This window comes from Mytilus galloprovincialis, chromosome 6, assembly GCF_965363235.1.
Source record: "Mytilus galloprovincialis chromosome 6, xbMytGall1.hap1.1, whole genome shotgun sequence".
In the NCBI taxonomy this organism is placed as follows: domain Eukaryota; kingdom Metazoa; phylum Mollusca; class Bivalvia; order Mytilida; family Mytilidae; genus Mytilus; species Mytilus galloprovincialis.
Genome location: NC_134843.1, coordinates 43,401,155 through 43,421,170, shown reverse-complemented (window position 1 = coordinate 43,421,170; position 20,016 = coordinate 43,401,155). Strand labels below are relative to the sequence as shown.

Below are 20,016 nucleotides of genomic sequence, written 5' to 3'. Positions count from 1 at the left end.
CCCAACCTTCCTTTTATGGTCATAAACCTTGTGTTTAAATTTCATAGATTTCTATTTACTTATACTAAAGTTATGGTGCAAAAACCAAAAATAATGCTTATTTGGGCCCCTTTTTGGCCCCTAATTCATAAACTGTTGTGACCTCAACTCCAAAAATCAATCCCAACCTTCCTTTTGTGGTCATAAACCTTGTGTTAAAATTTCATTGATTTCTATTTACTTATACTAAAATTATTGTGCGAAAACCAAGAATAATGCTTATTTGGGCCCTTTTTTTGGCCCTTATTTCCTAAACTGTTAGAACCAAAACTCCCAAAATCAATCCCAACCTTCCTTTTGTGGTCATAAACCTTGTGTCAAAATTTCATAGATTTCTATTCACTTAAACTAAAGTTATAGTGCGAAAACTAAGAAAATGCTTATTTGGGCCCTTTTTGGCCCCTAATTCCTAAAATGTTGGGACCAAAACTCCCAAAATCAATCCCAACCTTCCTTTTATGGTCATAAACCTTGTGTTAAAATTTCATTGATTTCTATTCACTTTTACTTAAGTTAGAGTGCGAAAACTAAAAGTATTCGGACGACGACGACGCCAACGTGATAGCAATATACGACCAAAAAATTTTAATTTTTGCGGTCGTATAAAAAATTTAACCACAGAGTGAATATTTGTGGCCACAGCCGGCGGTGGAATGAAGGATCACTATATCTCGCTTTTTCGACAAAAATCGAAGGCTAGACAAAAAGTCTAATTTTCAGTAGGCGAAGCAACTAAATAACACTGTATCTGTGTACACATCTTTATAGGCAGCACCAATACTGTACTGTGTGGTATTTATTTCGCTCTGAACAAGTTACTTTTTGTGTTGTTCATCTGTAATAACTTTAGAAACAGTGATATGTCTACCATGTACCAAACTTTGATAGTACAATAGCAACAATTTCAAATGTGAACTATGTAAATCATTCAATTAATGAACCAGGACCAAGTTTGCAGGACAAATAATCCAAATTTTTATTGAAATGGTTCTGCTATAACTGACCTAATCACAAACATTCAATGTCTCTTTGACACATTCCCCATTTCCATTCTCAATTTTATTAAAATTTGTTGATTTTGGATGTGATCCTTGCTACAATTCGGTTCCCTTTTCATGAATGTGACCTAAAGAATTAGAATATTTACCTGGTTTGTAATGACATAAGCAATAACAGATGCCACATGTGTACCCATCAGTAGCAACTGAGATCACTCAAAGTTTTTGGTGGGAACTGTGTTGCTTAGTCTTTAATTTTCTATGTTGCATTTTGTGTACTATTGTTTGTCTGTTTGTCTTTTTCTTTTGCAGCCATGGCGTTGTCAGTTTGTTTTTGATCTATGAGTTGGATGTTCCTCTGGTATCTATCGCCCCTCTTTTGAGGATGCCTTCTGGTTTGACGAGACAAAATAAATAATGGTTTCAGTTTCAATTTGGAAGCAGACGTTGAGACTACAGGGTCATTTCAAACTTGCATGTCATCTCATTTGTAATAAATGTGTAATAAAGTACAGAATTATGGAAAATACTAATTCACCATTACCTTATTTGGTCTCTTGTTGAGAGTTGTCTTATTGACAATCGTTCAACATCTTTAATATTTATACATTTGCATGCCATTTTTATGATTTCATCACAGCATCCCTTTAGTTATTCTGAATTAAATCAGAAAAAAACTACTTAATTTCAAGCAGTATATAAAATTTGCCAAGTATGTTTGTATTTTTGTTCTGTAGTCTTAACTTCATAAAACAAACAAGCGAATCAAACATTTGTTGAAAAAAACTATTTTAGAATGGAATGGCTCTAAATGATAAAAAGATTTGTTAAGTATATTACATTTATTTATGATGTATATGATACAGGTAAAATGAAGACATTTATATGAAAATTTCACAAATAAAATACATCTATCAAATGTTTTACCACATGAAAACATGGATTGGTTTAAAAAATATAAAATGTAGGTGGATTTAAATGAAACTTTGATTGACAATAAGGATTTATAACAAAAACATCCCAAAATCCTGTCTAAAAAAGAGTGTGCAAGTCCCATATGGAAAATCATGAACAACCATCTCATTAGATCTTAATATATTTAAGGTTTATGAAAAAATACCCCTTTTGAATCTATAATATTCAAATGTTAAAAAAATATGTGTTAAAGATTGAATTCACACTGAAATGAATTAAGTTGACATTGTTTCTATATGAAATGTTAAAAGTTTATATACCATACAATATGTTTTTACTCAAACTCATTTTTCTCCAATTTAGTTAAGCACTTCTTATTAACTTCAAATTGATTCACTGAACATTATAATTTATAAAGTGTGAGAGAAGTATCATTTTCTTAGTTATTTTTTTTTTTTTGCACTTGTTCCCTTTTTCTCCCATAAAGCAAAGCATCTTTCAGACTGACAAAATAAATAAAATCTAGAACAAAAAAAAACACATGTAAAGTACAACAGTTTAAAAAAAATTATTGAAACACCGCTATCATAATGCTGACAAAAAGTAAAGCAAAGACAAAATAATTAAAAACTCAAAATGCAACCTAAAAAATTTAAAACACAATATTGATATCACTTGTAGCTGTTTTACTGTAAAACTTATATTTTCTAAACTAAAATACTCAACAAATATTAAGAAAATTTGGTGCAAATAAATTTTGCGTAGCTAAGCTTATTAAATTGATATCTTATAAAAGCACTATTTCGTACATAATATATTTATCATTATATATAAAAAGTATGCAATGTTTCAATTTATACTGGATTGAAAAATTCATGAAACAAAAAGTATTTACAAAATGTCATTATTTACATCATTTTAAAAAATCTCCTCTTTATTGCCTATTATTCCAGAAAAGATTGTCTGTAAAAAAAAAAGTTTAAATAGGTATTCTAAATTGACTTTGTTTTAGTCATAGATATCTTCCCTTTCAATTTCTATAAATCTTAAACAAATCAGTTTAACCCTCTACAGTAAAATGTAAAATGAAAGATTTATGAAGCTTTATATCTGAACACAAGGCACATAATATGTAACAATCACTTTCAGAAAATATACCAATACCTCAAATTGACTCTTTTTTTAAAATTTCAGTCACTGCTTTAAAATGGACCGTTTAAATTTAATGTTTAAGTTAAAAAAAAATCTAAAAATATCAAAATAAGTCATTCTAATCATTCATGTAGAAATTTCTGTTTTATGCAATTTACTACGCTGCTATGAAGTTTAAGGACAATAAAGTCACAAGAAAAATGTGTGTATTCAAACAAATCTTTTTTAAATACTGACAGTGAGTGACTTCTCATAAAAGTGACAACCTGAACCAGACAAGAGTTCGCCTATGAAGTCTCTACTCTACATCTATAGTAATTTCAATACATGGTTAAATGTGCGATCGATGACATTAGCTGCCACAGGTTATGATCGATACACTAAATGTTTGGTCAATGTTCTTCTATTTTCCTGTCTGAGAACCTGTAGATTTGGTTTCAGGTGATGATGGAAACACACTAGTCATCATCAGAACTAGACTGTTGAAAAGATTCTTTAAGTATTCCCATATTGCTGCAAAGCTGAAATGAAATAATTATACTTGATATATAACCAGCTTAAAGATGAAGAGCAACATAACAAGTTAATATGTTTGTTTGTGTGAACATTGTCAATATGGTCTTTTTTCTATGTAGAGTTGTTTTTTTAATTTCAGAAAGAACTGTTAGAACAAACTAAAGGATGGTGAGAAGTTTTGGAGACCAAACTTTGACCTATAATGGTTTACTTTTATAAAATAGGACTTGGATGGAAAGTTGTCTCATCTGCACTCATACCACATTTTCTTATACATGTATCTATTGAATGAATGTTAAAACCATGTATTTAGTTTTCTAAAATGTTAAAAGAATAACTTACTCGACTTTATTTTCCAAAACAAAACTTAGTGTTATTATAGTGACACAGGTAAATACTATAATCATGGCATAATCTGAGTTGTAATATCGACCAACGTCTGGTAAATTTCGTTTCCATGCTGGGGCAGAGTCTGAAAATCTATTGATGGGTGATTTTTTCACAGAACTAGTAACTGTTTTCTCTTCCGTCACTGTCCTTGTTACTATACCAATGTTATTCTGTGAAATGTCCGTCTGCAAAATAATAATGTACAATATATCAGTGTCTTCCCTAGAAAATTTTTGATGGGTATAAGGTGAATTTGCAATGTGAAGCGCAGCGTTGTTTTGTAGAATTATTTTTATTACACTAGTGAAATGAATTGTGCATGTCAGTTTAAAAACTTCACAAAAATCTGCAATACAGTCAGGAATAAATGAATTGTGCATGTCAGTTTAAAAACTTCACAAAAATCTGCAATACAGTCAGGAACAAATCTTAACATTTTCTCCAAAGGCCAGTCTGGGTCCAAAAGTTTTTTTCAAGGGCCCAGACCCTGTATATTCTTTTTAGGCTCTACCAGGTCTGTTTTTACTGCAGGTACATACTTATTAATAGTCTTGAATGTTCTTATATAAAAGCCAATAATATATGTTCAAAATACCTTATACATGCATGTAGCTTGTTTCTGATTATGATGGAAATAATAAGGGAATTAAAAAACCATATTGAGTTTTTCAGAATTAAAATCCATTTTAATAACAATGTATTTTCAGATTGGTTAACTTATATTTGTAATATTATGAAAAAAAACTACCCCCCATCCCTTTCCATACCCCTAGATGTAGATTATTTTAATAAAAAGTATTATCAGTTTTACCCCAAGAAATTATTAATTTTTCATGAATAAATCTTGGCAGTTAATCAAAATGATTCCAAAATGAAATTCTTATTGTCTATAAATAACAATGAAATGTAACTGTTTCCTGTTATGAAAAGAGGTTTCACAATTTTCCCGCCAAAAAGCACATGGCTTTCAACAATTGTAAACAAAGCATTCAATTTGTGATCGTGGCTTACAGCTTTAATAAATTTGATTTGGATATAGATATTCAACTGAAGGTACAGTCAAGCAATGTTTTACTTTCTTCTGGATTAAAATTAGTTTGAAAGATCTGTTTAAAATATAAAGTAATCTTTGACATCAAAACAACAGATGATCTGAAATACATTGTGAATATTCAGTGACCCATACATTTTTTTAACTCTGCTACGGAGGTCAAAGTTACATCATGTTTCAACCCAATGATGTGTATTCTCTGTTACAACTAATCAACTGCGTTTGATATAAATATTTCAATAAATTAACGATGTCAGGCTTATAATTTCAAAACGTAAAATTTATACTGCAAAAGGTTTACTTTTTATTTTTCGCGGAAGGATATTTGGAAGCTGTGTCAAGCTTTAATTCTTATCTCTAAAACAATTTGAACTTCCGATTTCTATTATGTAATCAAACGCTTGAATGTTATTCTATCTAATCCAAGTGGTTGTAATATCAGAGCGTTGCATCTAATTATGATCAATTATCAGTCCAGTGAGTTTGAAACACCTGTAGAGTTTTGTCACTTGTCACTTCATATTACAAGATAATAAAAATTTCACACATAGCGGGACGCATTGCGGCTATGATAAACGCATGTGGCCGAAATTTTACGCATAGGGGTACTGCAATGCATGAATAGCCTAGGGAAAACACTGTATATACATGTATTCATGTACTCCATATATCCGGAAAGTTTTATTTTATACTTCTTTTCTTTTAACATTTATTACATTTATAATGCTTTTATTTTACTTCATTAAGGTTTATGTACCCTTCTGTAGCCATTTTTGTACGAATTTTTCAAACCTCAATTGCATCAAAACTACAGATATAATGAATAATAGAGATAGGCCATTTAGTACATGTTCCAAGGGGAAACTTGATGCAAAGCATTATTTTTTACTGTTTCATTGCATTTGATAGAAAAAGAGGATTTTGTGGCAAATAAATCAAGAATTTTATAGAAAATCCACAGCCTTTAATACAGAGATTTTTGTTATAAAATTTGAAACATAAATTACTCACTTGATTTTCTATGATGTGCTAGTGTTTATTTTTTACAAAAAGTTCTAAGTAACCTGTAAATTCCAAAACACCTTGTGCTGAGTCACTAAAGTCGAGCGCACCCTAAAAGGTGTACTTGATTTTGGCCATATTTATACTTGTCTTAACCAATAACTACATTTATAAACTTGTTTTAAGGAAATCAATGCTAGCACTGCATGCAATAATCCTATATCTATCAGTCATCAAATTGCCAAATATGAGAGTACAAGGATAAAGGCTATGGATTTTCTATAAAAATCTTGATTTATTTGCCACAAAGTCCTCTTTTTCTATTGAATGCAATGGAACAGTAAAAAATAATGCTTTGCATCAAGTTTCCCCTTGGAATATGTACAAAATGGCCTATCTCTATTATTCATTATATCTGTAGTTTTGATACAATTGAAGTTTGAAAAGTTCGTACAAAAATGGCTACAGAAGGGTACATAAACCTTAATATAAATAAACATACAATAGGATACAGTTTCATAATGGAGACTGATACATGTAATATGAAAACATTATCATTCTCCATAGTACATTTAAGACAATTAAAATATGAAGGGGAGCATTGAAGGTGCTATATAATATAATATAAATATTTTTTCTTATTTCATTTTCAAAATTTCAATTCTACTTAGACAAAAAATACCTTTGAAGTTAAGGTTTCTGTCCTAATTTCAGATTCAGGAGTCTTTGTTTCTATAATAGATCTTCTAGACTGTCTAGTTGGAGCCCCAGTAGGAGCAGATTTTCTCCTAGAAGGTGATTTACTGGCTTTACGGGTTTTTGATCTAGAGCGACCTCCTCTGCCTCTGGATGTTGAACGAGTTCTCGACCTTTTGGCAGGTGTTTTCTTTCCTGGTGACTGAAAGATAATAACTGAGATATTAGCCTATATTTACATTTATTAGACAGTTACTCAAAACAGACATCTGTATAACACTTTTCAACTTGTAAAAATCATAAATGAGTTAAAACAGATACAGTTAAACCAGTTTCTTATAATAAGGTATAAAAATAATAAGATGAGCCTTTTGTAATGTAAACTTTACTAGCTTAGTCAATCATAAAATGATTTTTTTTATGTGACTAGGCCTACATCATGCATGTTTCTGTCATATTCTGCTGAAAAAGTTTGATAGTATAATAAATTTATATTAAACTGCAACCCCAAAAATAAACCAACCAAAACATGTACATGGATCCCTTCAGATTTAAAATTGTATATGAACCTATCCTTAAATATAAATATGCTTCTGCACACATATACATGTAGATAAAGGGTCATTTCAGATGCATCAGGAAAACAAACAACACTGTATTAAACACAGAACTAAGAAGAAGGGCATTTACTACAGTATATATTTTTCTTGAAAATTATTTCTGGATCAGCAAAGGTCATTGATGATCAAAAGAAAGAATGTTTGAAATACATTTGTACATAAAATGTGATCAGTTAATACATGTAATAGGAGTTAAAACTATAAACATGAAAACCAGACAATACTGATTTACTATCAAGTCAACCATGGAAAATATTCTGGCAATTTTGAACTTACTGAAAATCTTTTGACAATTTTTTGAGGTACACTTGAAGCTGCTTCCCATGAATCACTTTCTGGTCCTTTTCCTACCCATCTTACTAAATATTCCTTTTTTCCTCTACCTCTACTTCTCTCTTGAAGAACTTGTTCTGCCTAAAAAAGTAATTGTTACATGTTAGAGAGTGGAATAGACATAATATAGTCATATGGACCATAATTTGCTATTGGGCTCCGTTTCCTATAACTATAGAAAAGTGATAAAATTTGAATTACTGTAAGAAAAGTTGTAACTACATCTAAAGATGCCATTATTTTTATTAACATACAAGTGTATGCTACTCTTCCCTAGAAAAAAAATTGAAATATACAAATTTCAAAGATTCTACAACCGTATTTTTGTGTCGTTTCTCGCGTTACTTTTTGCTTCCGAAGAGCATAACGCTGACTGATTTATAGATAATCGTCACCGGCAAATTCGTAACTTTTGCTTTCAAATAACAAAGAACATCGACCAATATTACAGTGTTCTCCCCAGGATTTTTGGATAGCGCTGTGGTAAGCGCGTGATTTTCGACAATTCTCAGTAACTTTGTCGCGGCGCGCGGTTGGTTTGTAATTGATTTGTTATGTGTTTTTCTTATATAATGCTATTGATGTTTTCTCTTGTAATGATGTCCTCATCATGCTCATGGAAGTTACCCCTTTGTTTGCTAATGTTATTGTCTGGATATAGACATGATAGAAGAAAAGTCTTTTTGTCTCCATTGTAAATACATATAATCCTCATATCATTTGTCTATAAAACCCAAGGAGAAGTCTTTTCCATGGTGGGTCTATACCAGACTGCCTAGATGTGAAGATTTCTTATCACTAACAGGTGATGTTGCAGAACATGTAGGACCAACAATAAAGTCATTGTCAGCTTCTGTGAGAAAGTTTTCAATGACAAGATTGGTATTTTTTACATTTACTTTTATTAACATTTCTAGCAAAGTACAACTTTTCAATAAAAATGAGTATAGTATTTCAAAGGAAGAAATGAAATTGCCCTTTTAATAATATTCAAATCTTATCAAAGACTTGCTTAAAAAAAAGGCTAAAATATTCCAATTATGAATATGAAAGAAATCCTTTAAAAATATTTTAAAGAGATTTTTTTATTTCAAAGGTGAATTACCAATCAAATACATTATGTATGTCAATTGAAACAACTACCACCTTTAAAGGTTTTGTTTGAAAATTTTATAAACATTTGAATACATGCCACCAGATAAGTTTGTCAAGATTTGACAATACTTCTTTTAGGTCTTTCCCTCCCAAATTATCTCCCTTACTGGCTGACATAACTTCCTGTTTACACCTGTGTCTTTTTTTAGCATTAAATACTATTCCTTATCCAAGCCATCCTCTGTTTACATTAAATTTAAAGCAATATTTAATTAAGATATATTGATGATTGGTTGACAAATATCGATATTTTATATATATTTATACAAAATTTTCGTTTTGTTTTATTCCCTTATCCATTTGAAAAAGAGCCATGTATGGTCAAGTAATCGTAAAATACGGGCTTATAATGAATCCCTTGATAACAGGGCTGCTTCTTTCAAGCAATACAGGTTCGACAGTTCGGTTGTAAACGCAAAAAAAGTAATGATATAATCGTAGATGGTTCAAAAAATGGTCGAGACAACGTTGTCAGAGAAGGGGGTAAAACTTCCCTTGTATAATTTAGAAATGAACTTTTCAGCACCCGAGACATGTATTATATGTCTCTGTTAGCACTGTCCATTCCTTTCATACGTTTCGGCATCTTTATAAAGCGAAAAAATGTAGCAGTGTTCTGTTAACCTTACGACGTTTAACTTGGCTTCACCCAAGCTGGACATCGAGAAAGTGAATTTCTCAAGTCTAGTATCAGCTTGGGGTTTGTTTTTCTAATCATATCCTCTTAATTGTTTTCAAAGGGTAAAATTCATTACTGTAGAATTGCTGATTAAACAGGTATTAGTTCGATTGGGTGATAATTAATACTTCAAAGACTAGCTCATTGAAGCCAATTTGATCGTTGTTAAAATCTGTTTGTTCAAAGTTCGTTAAACAAGTTTGTGAATGTCGTTGGGAAATGCGGTCAATTTATTTCTTCTCATTTCATTCATATATGCCTCTATATATTCATTAAATAGATGTCAATGTTGAAATCTTTGTTTATTTTGATCTCTCAACGACGCCATTTTGTAAAATTTATTAGACTGGTCCCGCGGAGTTACTTTAATACAACGGAAATAATTCTTTCAAAAATCGTTAACCATTCAATCACGTGATCCGAAAAGAAAAATAAGCGGGAAATTTTAAAGAATACGAAAAAAATATAGCGACGCGGTTGAACGGGATAGCGACGCGGTCAGTGCAATAGGACAGCGGGAAATTGAAATAGCGCTGAAAATCGCAGCGCTAAAACGGCCTGGGGAGAACACTGAATAAGAATAGTGAGAAAAAAATGCCGAGAACTATAAGTATTTATGTAGCAGATGTAAGAACAGTGGCGTGATTTTTGTGTCCGATTTCGTAACGCAAATTTTAGATGATGTAATCTGCTTTGTAGTAATAGAATTCTTAAAAACAATATGCAAATATGAACTCTCGCGAGATGTTCAAACAGGTAAATCAGAGATGATTTACATTCTTGTTTTGATCTTCGTAATAATTAAGTAAGAAAATGATGTTATCGTTATGCGTTACATTTCACACGAAACAGAAGTCCAGTTATTTATTAAAATTGTTTTTGTCCTTAAGTTCTAATCATTTCCGGTCATACGTGAAACATGTGACTAACATGTGATCACGCCCTTACAGCCGGACATACGATATACTAGTTCTAAACATTGTTTTTGTTTCCAACGGGATGTTAGCAAACATAATCTGTAGACTTGTTTCGACTTGTTTAAAAAAGGAAAATACAATTTTCAAAGAGATTGCGCCGGGGTTTATTATTATTCCTATGTGCATAATGTTACATACGATCTTGTGTGAAAATAAATGCCCAATGACTTGACAAAATCGATTTCAAATTTGACCGACGTTTAAACACACTACGTTTCCCAATAACGATGTAAAGGGTCCTTGGAAAATTCAATCGAAATTACGTCTCTTATCATGGTGCCGATGTTCGTTGGATTGATTTTGCTTCAGCAGTAAATATTACTGGATATTTTAGGTGAATAAAGATAATTAAATGAAAAATGCATGTTAATATACCGTTACACTAGGAATGTACAAAGTTGGTAACTTTGTCACAATTTTTAATTATTTTTTTTTATTCATGTTCTGCAAACACTTTTCAGAAACGCAATAAACTTGTCAAAGGAAAAGTAAACTTTTACCAGGCATGACTTGAAAGGAAGTACTTTATTGAATTTAGCCCACTAAAGTAGGTTAAAATGTGGAAACCATGTAGATGGTGTACAGGTCACAAATATCACATGGTGCCTATTTTAAAGATTTTAATTCCAAGTTAAAAGTTTTTTTCTTTACTGGATTTAAAGAATTTTACATTGCCAATGATTTGGAATAAATTTTATATAACTGGAATTTCAAAACCAAATATAAATATATTTTTTTTGCCAAAACATCAAGATACAACGATTATGGTATCCTGTATCAATGAAGAAAATATGGAAAATTCTGAATAAATTGTACTAATTGTTTTCAAAACATGCACATATTTAGGAGTTTTATAATACTGTTACATTTAAGATGGATTTTAAGAAAAAGTATACTGTTCAGATTATTTTAAGCAGATTTTGCAATAAAATAAAACTAAAAAAATGCTTTCGGTTTCTTATGGTTTCCTGTCACGTTTAAAAAAAACTTTAATATAACATTGAAAATAGATTTTAAATATTAACATGAAGCAAGTAACACTTGTAATGGTGTTTATTTATGCCTTTTGAATTATATTGTGCAAAATAAAGAAAATAAAGATTGGTTTCCTGTTTGGTTTCCTGTCACGTAAACGGTGAATCAAAATGTATTAATTTTTTCTCGAAAAACTCAATTGTTCCATTCATACTATTCTAACACCAACACAACCCACAAAATAAAAGTTAAAATTTTAGAACTTATAAAAAAGGATACAAAAAGAAACCAAAGGCCGAATATCAAATTATGGTCCATATTAGAATCGAGATAATTCATGGACTTACTTCAACGTGTTACACAGCAAAAAAAATGACAACCAGATTTACAGGCTCCTGACTTCGGACAGGCACAAGCAGAATGTGGCTGGGTCATACCTGCCAACTGTCACTATTTGCAGGTGATTTCCCCCCATGGAGGCGCCAAAATTGAAAGTTTAAAAGAGCAATTTCGTCCACAATTTTAAACAAAACAATTTATTTTACAATGGCTACAGGCTTTTTAAAGTATAAAGAATCCCCAAACCAACATTAAAATATAATTAAAGGCCCTCTTGAAGGTTTTGAAGGCTTATAAGAGCCATCTTGCACATAAAAATCCCTGGCATTTTGGAAAGTTGGCAGGTATACTGGGTTAGACTAATTTGAAGGCAGCAACCCTTTGAAGGTCATTTACCACCCAAAACTTTAATTTCAAAATGGTTTCCCAGAAATTCCAAAATACATTACTTTGGGAAAGTATAAAATATCAAAATCGGTAAAATTTGATGGAACATGGATTTTTATTAACCAGAAGTTCGTCTTCCAAATTTTGGTATTTAGTACTCGACGGAAGTGACATATTTAGAAAATCTAGGAAACAATTTTGAAATTAAAGTAAATATTATTTGACCACATCATATAGAATCGTATTTTATTTTATTATTTATTTTGGATATTTTGTATCGATAAGAACACAAAAGGGACTTTGTTACATGTACCTTGCAAAAATTTCTGGCCCACTATGAAGATTTCAACCTTAAATTGTGTCTCAAATTTCCCCCCAAAAGTCATTCTCAAAGTCCAGAAGTAAAATATAGCTTCAGCTTCATGACGTCATACATGTGACTGTCGTAGGAAGGTTTAATTGAAAAAAAAATAGCCTTGCCAAACTTCATAATTATTTGGACAGACTCTGGTCATCATGGCACTAAACAACAATGTAGATGAATTGCAGAACTAAAAATTGACAATTCAGGTATACTATGCATAATGTCTATTATCTATAACAATGACCCAAGTGGGTGTTTATCCACAGCCACAAGCACAACCTGTTCATGACGTTATATATAGTATTTGGAATGTCTTGAATAATATAATTGTCCCACACGCCCATTTAGTATGGTTATGACTGGTGTAACTGGAAGCCATTATTATAATATTTCTAAAGAAAATAAGCAAAAAAATACTTCGGCAGATTTGTTTACAACCTTGTCAGGTGCGTGGGGACGCCAAAGTGAAAGTGGCTCAAGTGCTTTAAGTATATCAAATGCAATATAAGTTTTGGATTCCTTTATTGGTGATAATCATCATAAACATGACTAAAGTACTGCATAAGAAACCCAAAGTCAAAGAATTAAACATCAAGTATCGGATATTTGAAAATTTGAAATACAAACCTCCATGTTTAAATTTCCCGATTTCCCGTCGTGCATTGCAAATGGGTAAGGTATTTAGCAAACAAAGATTCAGTCGCGGACATTTCGAAGCGAGATTAGGACATTTCGGACCCAAAAAAATAAATCAATTTTAAGAATACTTGGACCATTTTGAAAAGAATTGTGAAATCAGTTTTCGAAATTCGAACCAAATTTATTTTTCAATCACGATTTGCAGAGACATAGAGTGGGCGCTCATATTCGCCGGGGACACAATTTCGCCGTTTTATGATTTTGAGGTGTAAAAACTTCAAAGGATAGGTAAAATGGAAGAAATATGCCGGTAAATTATATTATTACAAAAAATATGATTATTTTTTAAACTCAGACAAAATGTCGGAACTTACTGCAAAGGACCGAAAAACAGACAACGCTTTTCGGCCAATTTCCCAAATGAAATAATGATTTCAAAGAAGTATTTCTTAGTAATTCTTTGACTTCAGTTTTTTACACCTTTGAAGAGGGGGGCAAGGGGTTTAACTGTTATGTTGTTATGGGGCAATTTAATTCTTTGTTATCTGTTATTTTGAAAATATATTTGCTGTTAGCTGTTATTGTCTTATTCTTTGTTAGCTGTTATTGGGCTTCTAGTTTTTTTGTTATCTGTTTTTGTGATAATGTATTTGCTGTTAACTGTTATTGAAAATTGGAATGTTAGCGGTTTTTTTTTTGACAGTCAATATTCGATATAAATTGAAGATCATTGGACATTGGGGTCTTCCACTACTAATATGTTTGTCCCGTATTCAGAGAAGGATTCCATTAACATATACCCATCACAGAAGTGAGGTCCAGGACAATTCAAGTATATCTTATGATTATCCTTTGTAATAAATTCTATTTTTTTATGAATGTGTATTTAGAATTATCTTAATTTTTTGTATGAGAATAATGTTCCTTGTTTCCCCTACGAACATATTAAATTAAAACAATTCTTAATATGACAAAAAGGAAAACATATGGCCAGGAATATCTGACAAGGATCTCAATTAAGGACTAAGTCCTAACAACCACTTAACCTTTTATATAATATGGTACATAGACTCGGCTCTGTGATTCTTTTCAAAGCAGAACCAAATGCATTGTACAATGAAAGTTCCAACCATGTACTTGGGTCCTTAAGCTGCACATAACTCATTACAAACAAAGACTTATTTCGTTTCAAGCCATTGTTTCCATACTAAACTATGTATTCTATTTACTAGTACACTTGGTACAATCAAAAACCTGATAAAAAATTGTTCAAATAAATTGCTTTTGGAGTGTCAAAATTCGTTCGAAGTACTTGATAAATTGCAAGCTTATAATTGGTGCTTTTGATTTTTCTACCCTACATACCACTTTGCCTCATAGTCTTATTAAGAAAAATTTACACACCTCATTAGATGGTCATTTAGAAAAAGTCAGAATGTTCAAACTCTTTTAGGTCATTTTTTTTTATTAGCAACAAAGGGAGCTTCAGTCAATATATATAAACAATACACCAACGTTTCATGAGAACTGCTGAACGCATTTTTTAGTAACTTTTGAAAACTAGAAAATGCCACCTTTTTCTAATGAATAAAATCCCTTAACTCAATAACATAAAATCGAAAATTAATAAAAATCGAAAGGGAGTTTACAACAATAGATATAAACATTTCAGCAAAGTTTCATGAGAACTACTGAAAACATTTTTGTGTTAATGTCTGAAAACTGGAAAATCCCCCCTTTTTAATTAATAAAACCCGTTAACTCGGAAACGTAAAATCTAAAATTTATAAAAATTGAAAGTGACCTCATGTTAACAGATGTAAACAATTCACCAAAATTCCTTGCTTTGTGAAAGCATTTTTGAGATATTATCAGAAAACTGAAAAAAACACCAATTTTATTGAATAAAAACCCATTACCCAGAAACTTAAAATCTAAAATTTATAAAAAAAAAAAAGAAAAAAAAGGGAGCTCACGTCAATAGATATAAACAATTTTCTAAAGTTTAATGCAAATTGGTTAAAGAGTTTTTGTGTTAATGTCCGACATGTTGACAACAGACGGACAACAGTATACCATAATACGTTCCGTTAACGAGCGTATAAAAAATATTATAATATATTGAGTAGTAATTTAAACACATTCTAGATACATAAATTAATACTAAAACATAGTCATAGAAAATGGAATACATTACAAAGGATTATGTCCGTAATAAGAAATACTGATTTGTCAAAGACGATATTATTTTAATATTTCATTTACTGTTATCTGTTTTTGTCCATTTTAATTCCTTGTTATCTGTTATGAGCCAAATCAATTTGCTGTTTTGCTGTTATTGGGACCCCCCTTGCCCCCCTCTTTGAAATGTCTGCTATTCATATATAATGAAATTGATTTGATGAATATGCTGTACTTATTTGGTTTTAAATAGATGTATAAAAACCACAGGCACTCGTCTCAGAATTTGTTTTCCCCAATATACCTTAATATTAAGGTATATATATAGGGAAAAAAAATTCTGAGACAAGTGCCTGTGGTAAAAACGGCGAATATGTGTCCCCCTTTGACAAAACATCAGGAAATTTCAAATAGCCTTTAATCTAACTGTTCAGATGATTTTTTTTCAAAGAAACACATTTTCAAGCTAAGAATATTTTGTTTTTGATGTTATCTTCATATAGAAATATCAGTAAACTTCAAAAACATAAAGACCTGAACATAAACTGCAGAAAACATGGAAAGTTATGGCGAAAATGAGCACCCCATTCTATACTGAACACAACTTATGCAGTAAGACTGGCAAAAATATAAATGATAATCTGTTCCGGCAAATTAACGCAATTTGCGACAAGCCGTTTTACTACAGTATAGGAAACAAAGTTAAACATATGCTATCATATGCCAGATTGTATGTCCTGGCAAGAAAATGACAGAAAATTAAATTTCTTCTTTGCCCATCAACCTCAAAAGATGTAGAAAGCTTATGGTCCTTTTTAAAACAGGCATTAGAACTGCAGGACAGGGGACTCTTGATTTATTTATATAAATATAGTAGTATATCATACAGATAGATTGTTTTGCTTTTGAACTTTTTATGTTTTATGACTGATGTTTTCCTTTGATTTTTGTTTGTGAAATGTATATTGTGTACATGTTTATATAATTTGTCACAAACTTATTCATAGTTTACATGACAATAAATCTGATTTGAATTGAAAAAAAAAGAATTTATTCTAACTTCAAGATATCTCATTGACTTTATAAGATATCTTATATAGTTTATATAAAAAGGAAGATGTGGAATGATTGCCAATGAGACAACTCTCCACAAGAGACCAAAATGACACAGAAATTAACAACTCGTAAAGGGTCACCGTACGGACTTCATAGGCGGATCCAGGGGGGGGGGGGGCTGCGGGGCCGCCCCCCCCCCCCTTTCGTGGGAAAAAATTGGTTGATTATATAGTGAATCATTGAAGCATGACTGGAGCGGGCCCCCCTTAGGTCAGTCAGCGGGCCCCCCTTTAAGAAAAGTTCTGGATCCGCCACTGGACTTAAACTTAACAATGAGCAAAGCCCACACCACATAGTCAGCGATAAAAGGCCCCGAAATGACCATGTAAAACAATTCAAACGAGAAAACTAATGGCCTTATTTATATAAAATATGAAAGAAAAAAGCTATCTTATGACAGTTTATGGGATATCTTATATGGGTTATAACATATCTCATATAATTTTCTTCATAAGATATCTTATAAACTATATAGGGTATCTTAAAAACTATATCCACAGGCCCTTGTCTTAGAAATTGTTTTTATATAGAAAATAAATTTTGAGACAAGTGCCTGTGATGACATCTTATATAAAGATATTCAGGAGATACCTTATCTTGAAAGTATATCATGTAAGATATCTTATAAGATGTCTTGTAAAGTATATAAGATATATAATAAAGTATATGATATCTTATTTAATGTATTAGATAGATATAGGAAGATGTGCTATGAGTGCCAATGAGACAACTCTCCACCCAAATAACAATTTATAAAAGTAAACCATTATAGGTCAAAGTACGGCCTTCATCACGAAGCCTTGGCTCACATCGAACAGTAAGCTATAAAGTATCTTGATATCTTATATAGTTTATAAGATATCTATCCTATATAGTTTATAAGATATCCCATATAGTCTATAAGACATCTCATATAAATTATAAGATATCTTATATTATTTTCTTATCAATTATGTGAGATATCTTATAAATATTTAACTCATGATTTGATATATCATATAAACTATATAAGATATCTCAGAAATTGTACTAGCTATCTTATATAAAAATATTTATAAGATACTAGTATATCATATACTTTATAAGGTATCTTTTAAACTTTTAAAAGAAGATATCTCATAAAGTATTTAAAATATCGTATAAACTGTATACTGTCTGATAAATGTTGTGTGATGCGTCTAGTGTTCTGTGTTTTTTATCTGTGTGCTTCGCCTTGTCATCTCTCGCTTTCAGCGCCGCTTGCTAACAGAAATGTAAAAAGGTGCACAGTTAGTCAGTCTCTCCCTGTCAGTACATAGCCTCTCCACATCAAGTCCTATGTAGTTCCTTTCCGTGGTAACAGATGAATACTGAGCACCAAAAGGCCTTAGGCAAAACTACAAGGGCGACGGGAAGATGGGTCTTGTGAGCCTAGGTAGGCAGCCTGTCTAGTAGAAGAAAAACTCTGATTTCAAATCCCGGTTGTGGTAACCGTCACGGCGTTAGTCCTTTCAAGACAACCACTCCAGCTATTGGACAAATAGTGGGGAGATCACTGCCCCTGTGGAAGATTGCTGTCAAGCGACAACGACAAAGAGCGTAGGAGGGCAAACAATGCCCCACCGGCCAGTGACTCGTATGTGGAAAGCTGCATTCAAGATGCCTTTAAAAACCCTCCTGGAACCTTAAGGTAGGCTAATGCCCTGCTTGGAGGTAAAAGCGGATTACAAAAACACGAAACGAAAATTTACGAACCTTGGATGAAAGAGAAAGAAGACCTTTACATAGAAGGAGAATGACGTTGGATGGCCAAAACCGAAAGGAAGCTACACAACTGAGACTTCTGAACTCTAAATCCGCAACAAAGATAGGAACATGAAATGTGAGATCTATGTACGTTCCAGGAAAAGCACAAACCATCGCCAATGAAATGAAGGCATATGAAATAGGTTTACTAGGAATAGCAGATGCAAGATGGAATGATGCAGGACAATCAAAACTAACATTAGGAGAAGTGATTATATACTCTGGACATATGGAAGAGAATACCCAACATTCTGAAGGGGTTGCCATTATTCTGTCAAAAGAAGCTCAGAAAACATTAATTGGCTGGGAGCCAATAAGTGCCAGAATCATCATGGCAAAATTCAAGACCACACATAAAAGGATATCATTAAACATCATCCAATGCTATTCCCCTACAAATGACGCAAAGGACGACATCAAGGAAGGATTCTATCGATTGCTTGAAGAAACCACCAGGAAATGTAACTCCAAAGACATCACCATCTTAATGGGAGACCCAAATGCTAAGATAGGAAGTGACAACAACAGTTATGAACAAGTGATGGGAAGACATGGGCTAGGAGAAATGAATGAGAATGGAGATTTTTTTGTCAACCACTGTGCAAATCACAATCTGGCCATTGGTGGAACAGTTTTCCCACACAAAAATGTCATCTAGCAACATGGATATCTCCAGTCATGAACACTGAAAATCGAATAAACCATGTCTGCATCTTCAAGAAGTTTAGGAGTAGTTTACAATATGTCCAAGTTAAAAGAGTAGCCGACGCTGACACTGACCGCCATCTTATTATAGCAAAAGTCAAATTGAAGCTAAAGAAACACCAAATTATTGAATCAATAGGAAAACGGTTTAATTGATTGATTGATTGTTGGTTGCTTAACGTCCAGTGGCAAATATTTCATGCATATTCAGGACGAGAACAAGTTCACAATAAATACAATACGTAGGTTGTTGTAATAGAGGCCATCTAGGATGATGGTCGGGGAAATTTGGACTGCCACTGGAAAATGAGGGTATATTGGATAGGGACAGAAATTTTGCCTTGCAACAGGCCACCTACGGACCCCTCAAAGAGTTGTTGCAAGGGTTCTTAACGTGCAAAGAGCGTGGCACTCTCTTTACACGAGGCATCGGATTGATTTAACGTCCCCTTCTGACCGGACGTGACTGCGAACTTGATACATCCCGCACAGCCAAACGGACGCCCCACTTCAGCAAGCGTTTTACTGCCGGTCGGGAGAAGACCAAGTGACCATATTTCTATACCCCAGTCACCCTTGGGGTTAAAACGGTTTAAAATATCAATGTTGGCAAAAAAGAAATCAGAATTCCAAATAGAGTTCCAAATGTTCCAGAATTCCAAAAAATCGCTCCAAGAATGCAATAGAGGAAACAGTTTCAATAGAAGATCACTGGCAAGTAATTAAAAAAGCTTTCACGACAGCTAGCGAAACATCAGGTGGTTTAAAAAATAGAAAACACAAGGAATGGATAACGCCAGAAACACCTGTAAAAGTGGAAGAATGGAAAAATATAAAAAAAAAATATCCTGAACAACAGCAAAACAAGATCAGCAAAACAATTAGCATATCAGAAGAGTATACCAACTATAGCTAACAAGGATGTCAGGAACAGTGCAAGGAGAGATAATCTAGGAGGGCATTTGTAGAAAACTGACAGCAGAAGCAGAAGAAGCAGCTAGA

At 32.3% G+C, this 20,016-nt stretch overlaps 1 protein-coding gene across 1 annotated transcript; it reads right to left on the bottom strand.

Moving 5' to 3' along the window:
* Nucleotides 1-3,019: 3,019 nt before the first annotated feature.
* On the bottom strand, nt 3,020-13,306 carry LOC143079648 (uncharacterized). The gene is made up of 5 exons (XM_076255106.1): nt 13,216-13,306; nt 7,656-7,793; nt 6,746-6,961; nt 3,963-4,195; nt 3,020-3,625 (listed from the first exon to the last, which is right to left on the bottom strand). The coding sequence occupies exons 1-5, from the start codon at nt 13,249-13,251 to the stop codon at nt 3,508-3,510; spliced, it is 741 nt and encodes a 246-aa protein (XP_076111221.1). The 5' UTR covers nt 13,252-13,306; the 3' UTR covers nt 3,020-3,507.
* Between the last annotated feature and the right edge of the window lie 6,710 nt (nt 13,307-20,016).

What these genes read in the sequence shown, in the direction of transcription:
- LOC143079648 (XM_076255106.1), bottom strand. Translation starts at nt 13,251, where the DNA reads ATGCACGACGGGAAATCGGGAAATTTAAACATGGAG. An exon ending in AAATTGTCAAAAGATTTTCA is followed by an intron (nt 6,962 to 7,655) that starts GTAAGTTCAAAA and finishes ATTATCTTTCAG; the next exon opens with TCACCAGGAAAGAAAACACC. An exon ending in GTTTTGGAAAATAAAGTCGA is followed by an intron (nt 3,626 to 3,962) that starts GTAAGTTATTCT and finishes ATTTCATTTCAG; the next exon opens with CTTTGCAGCAATATGGGAAT.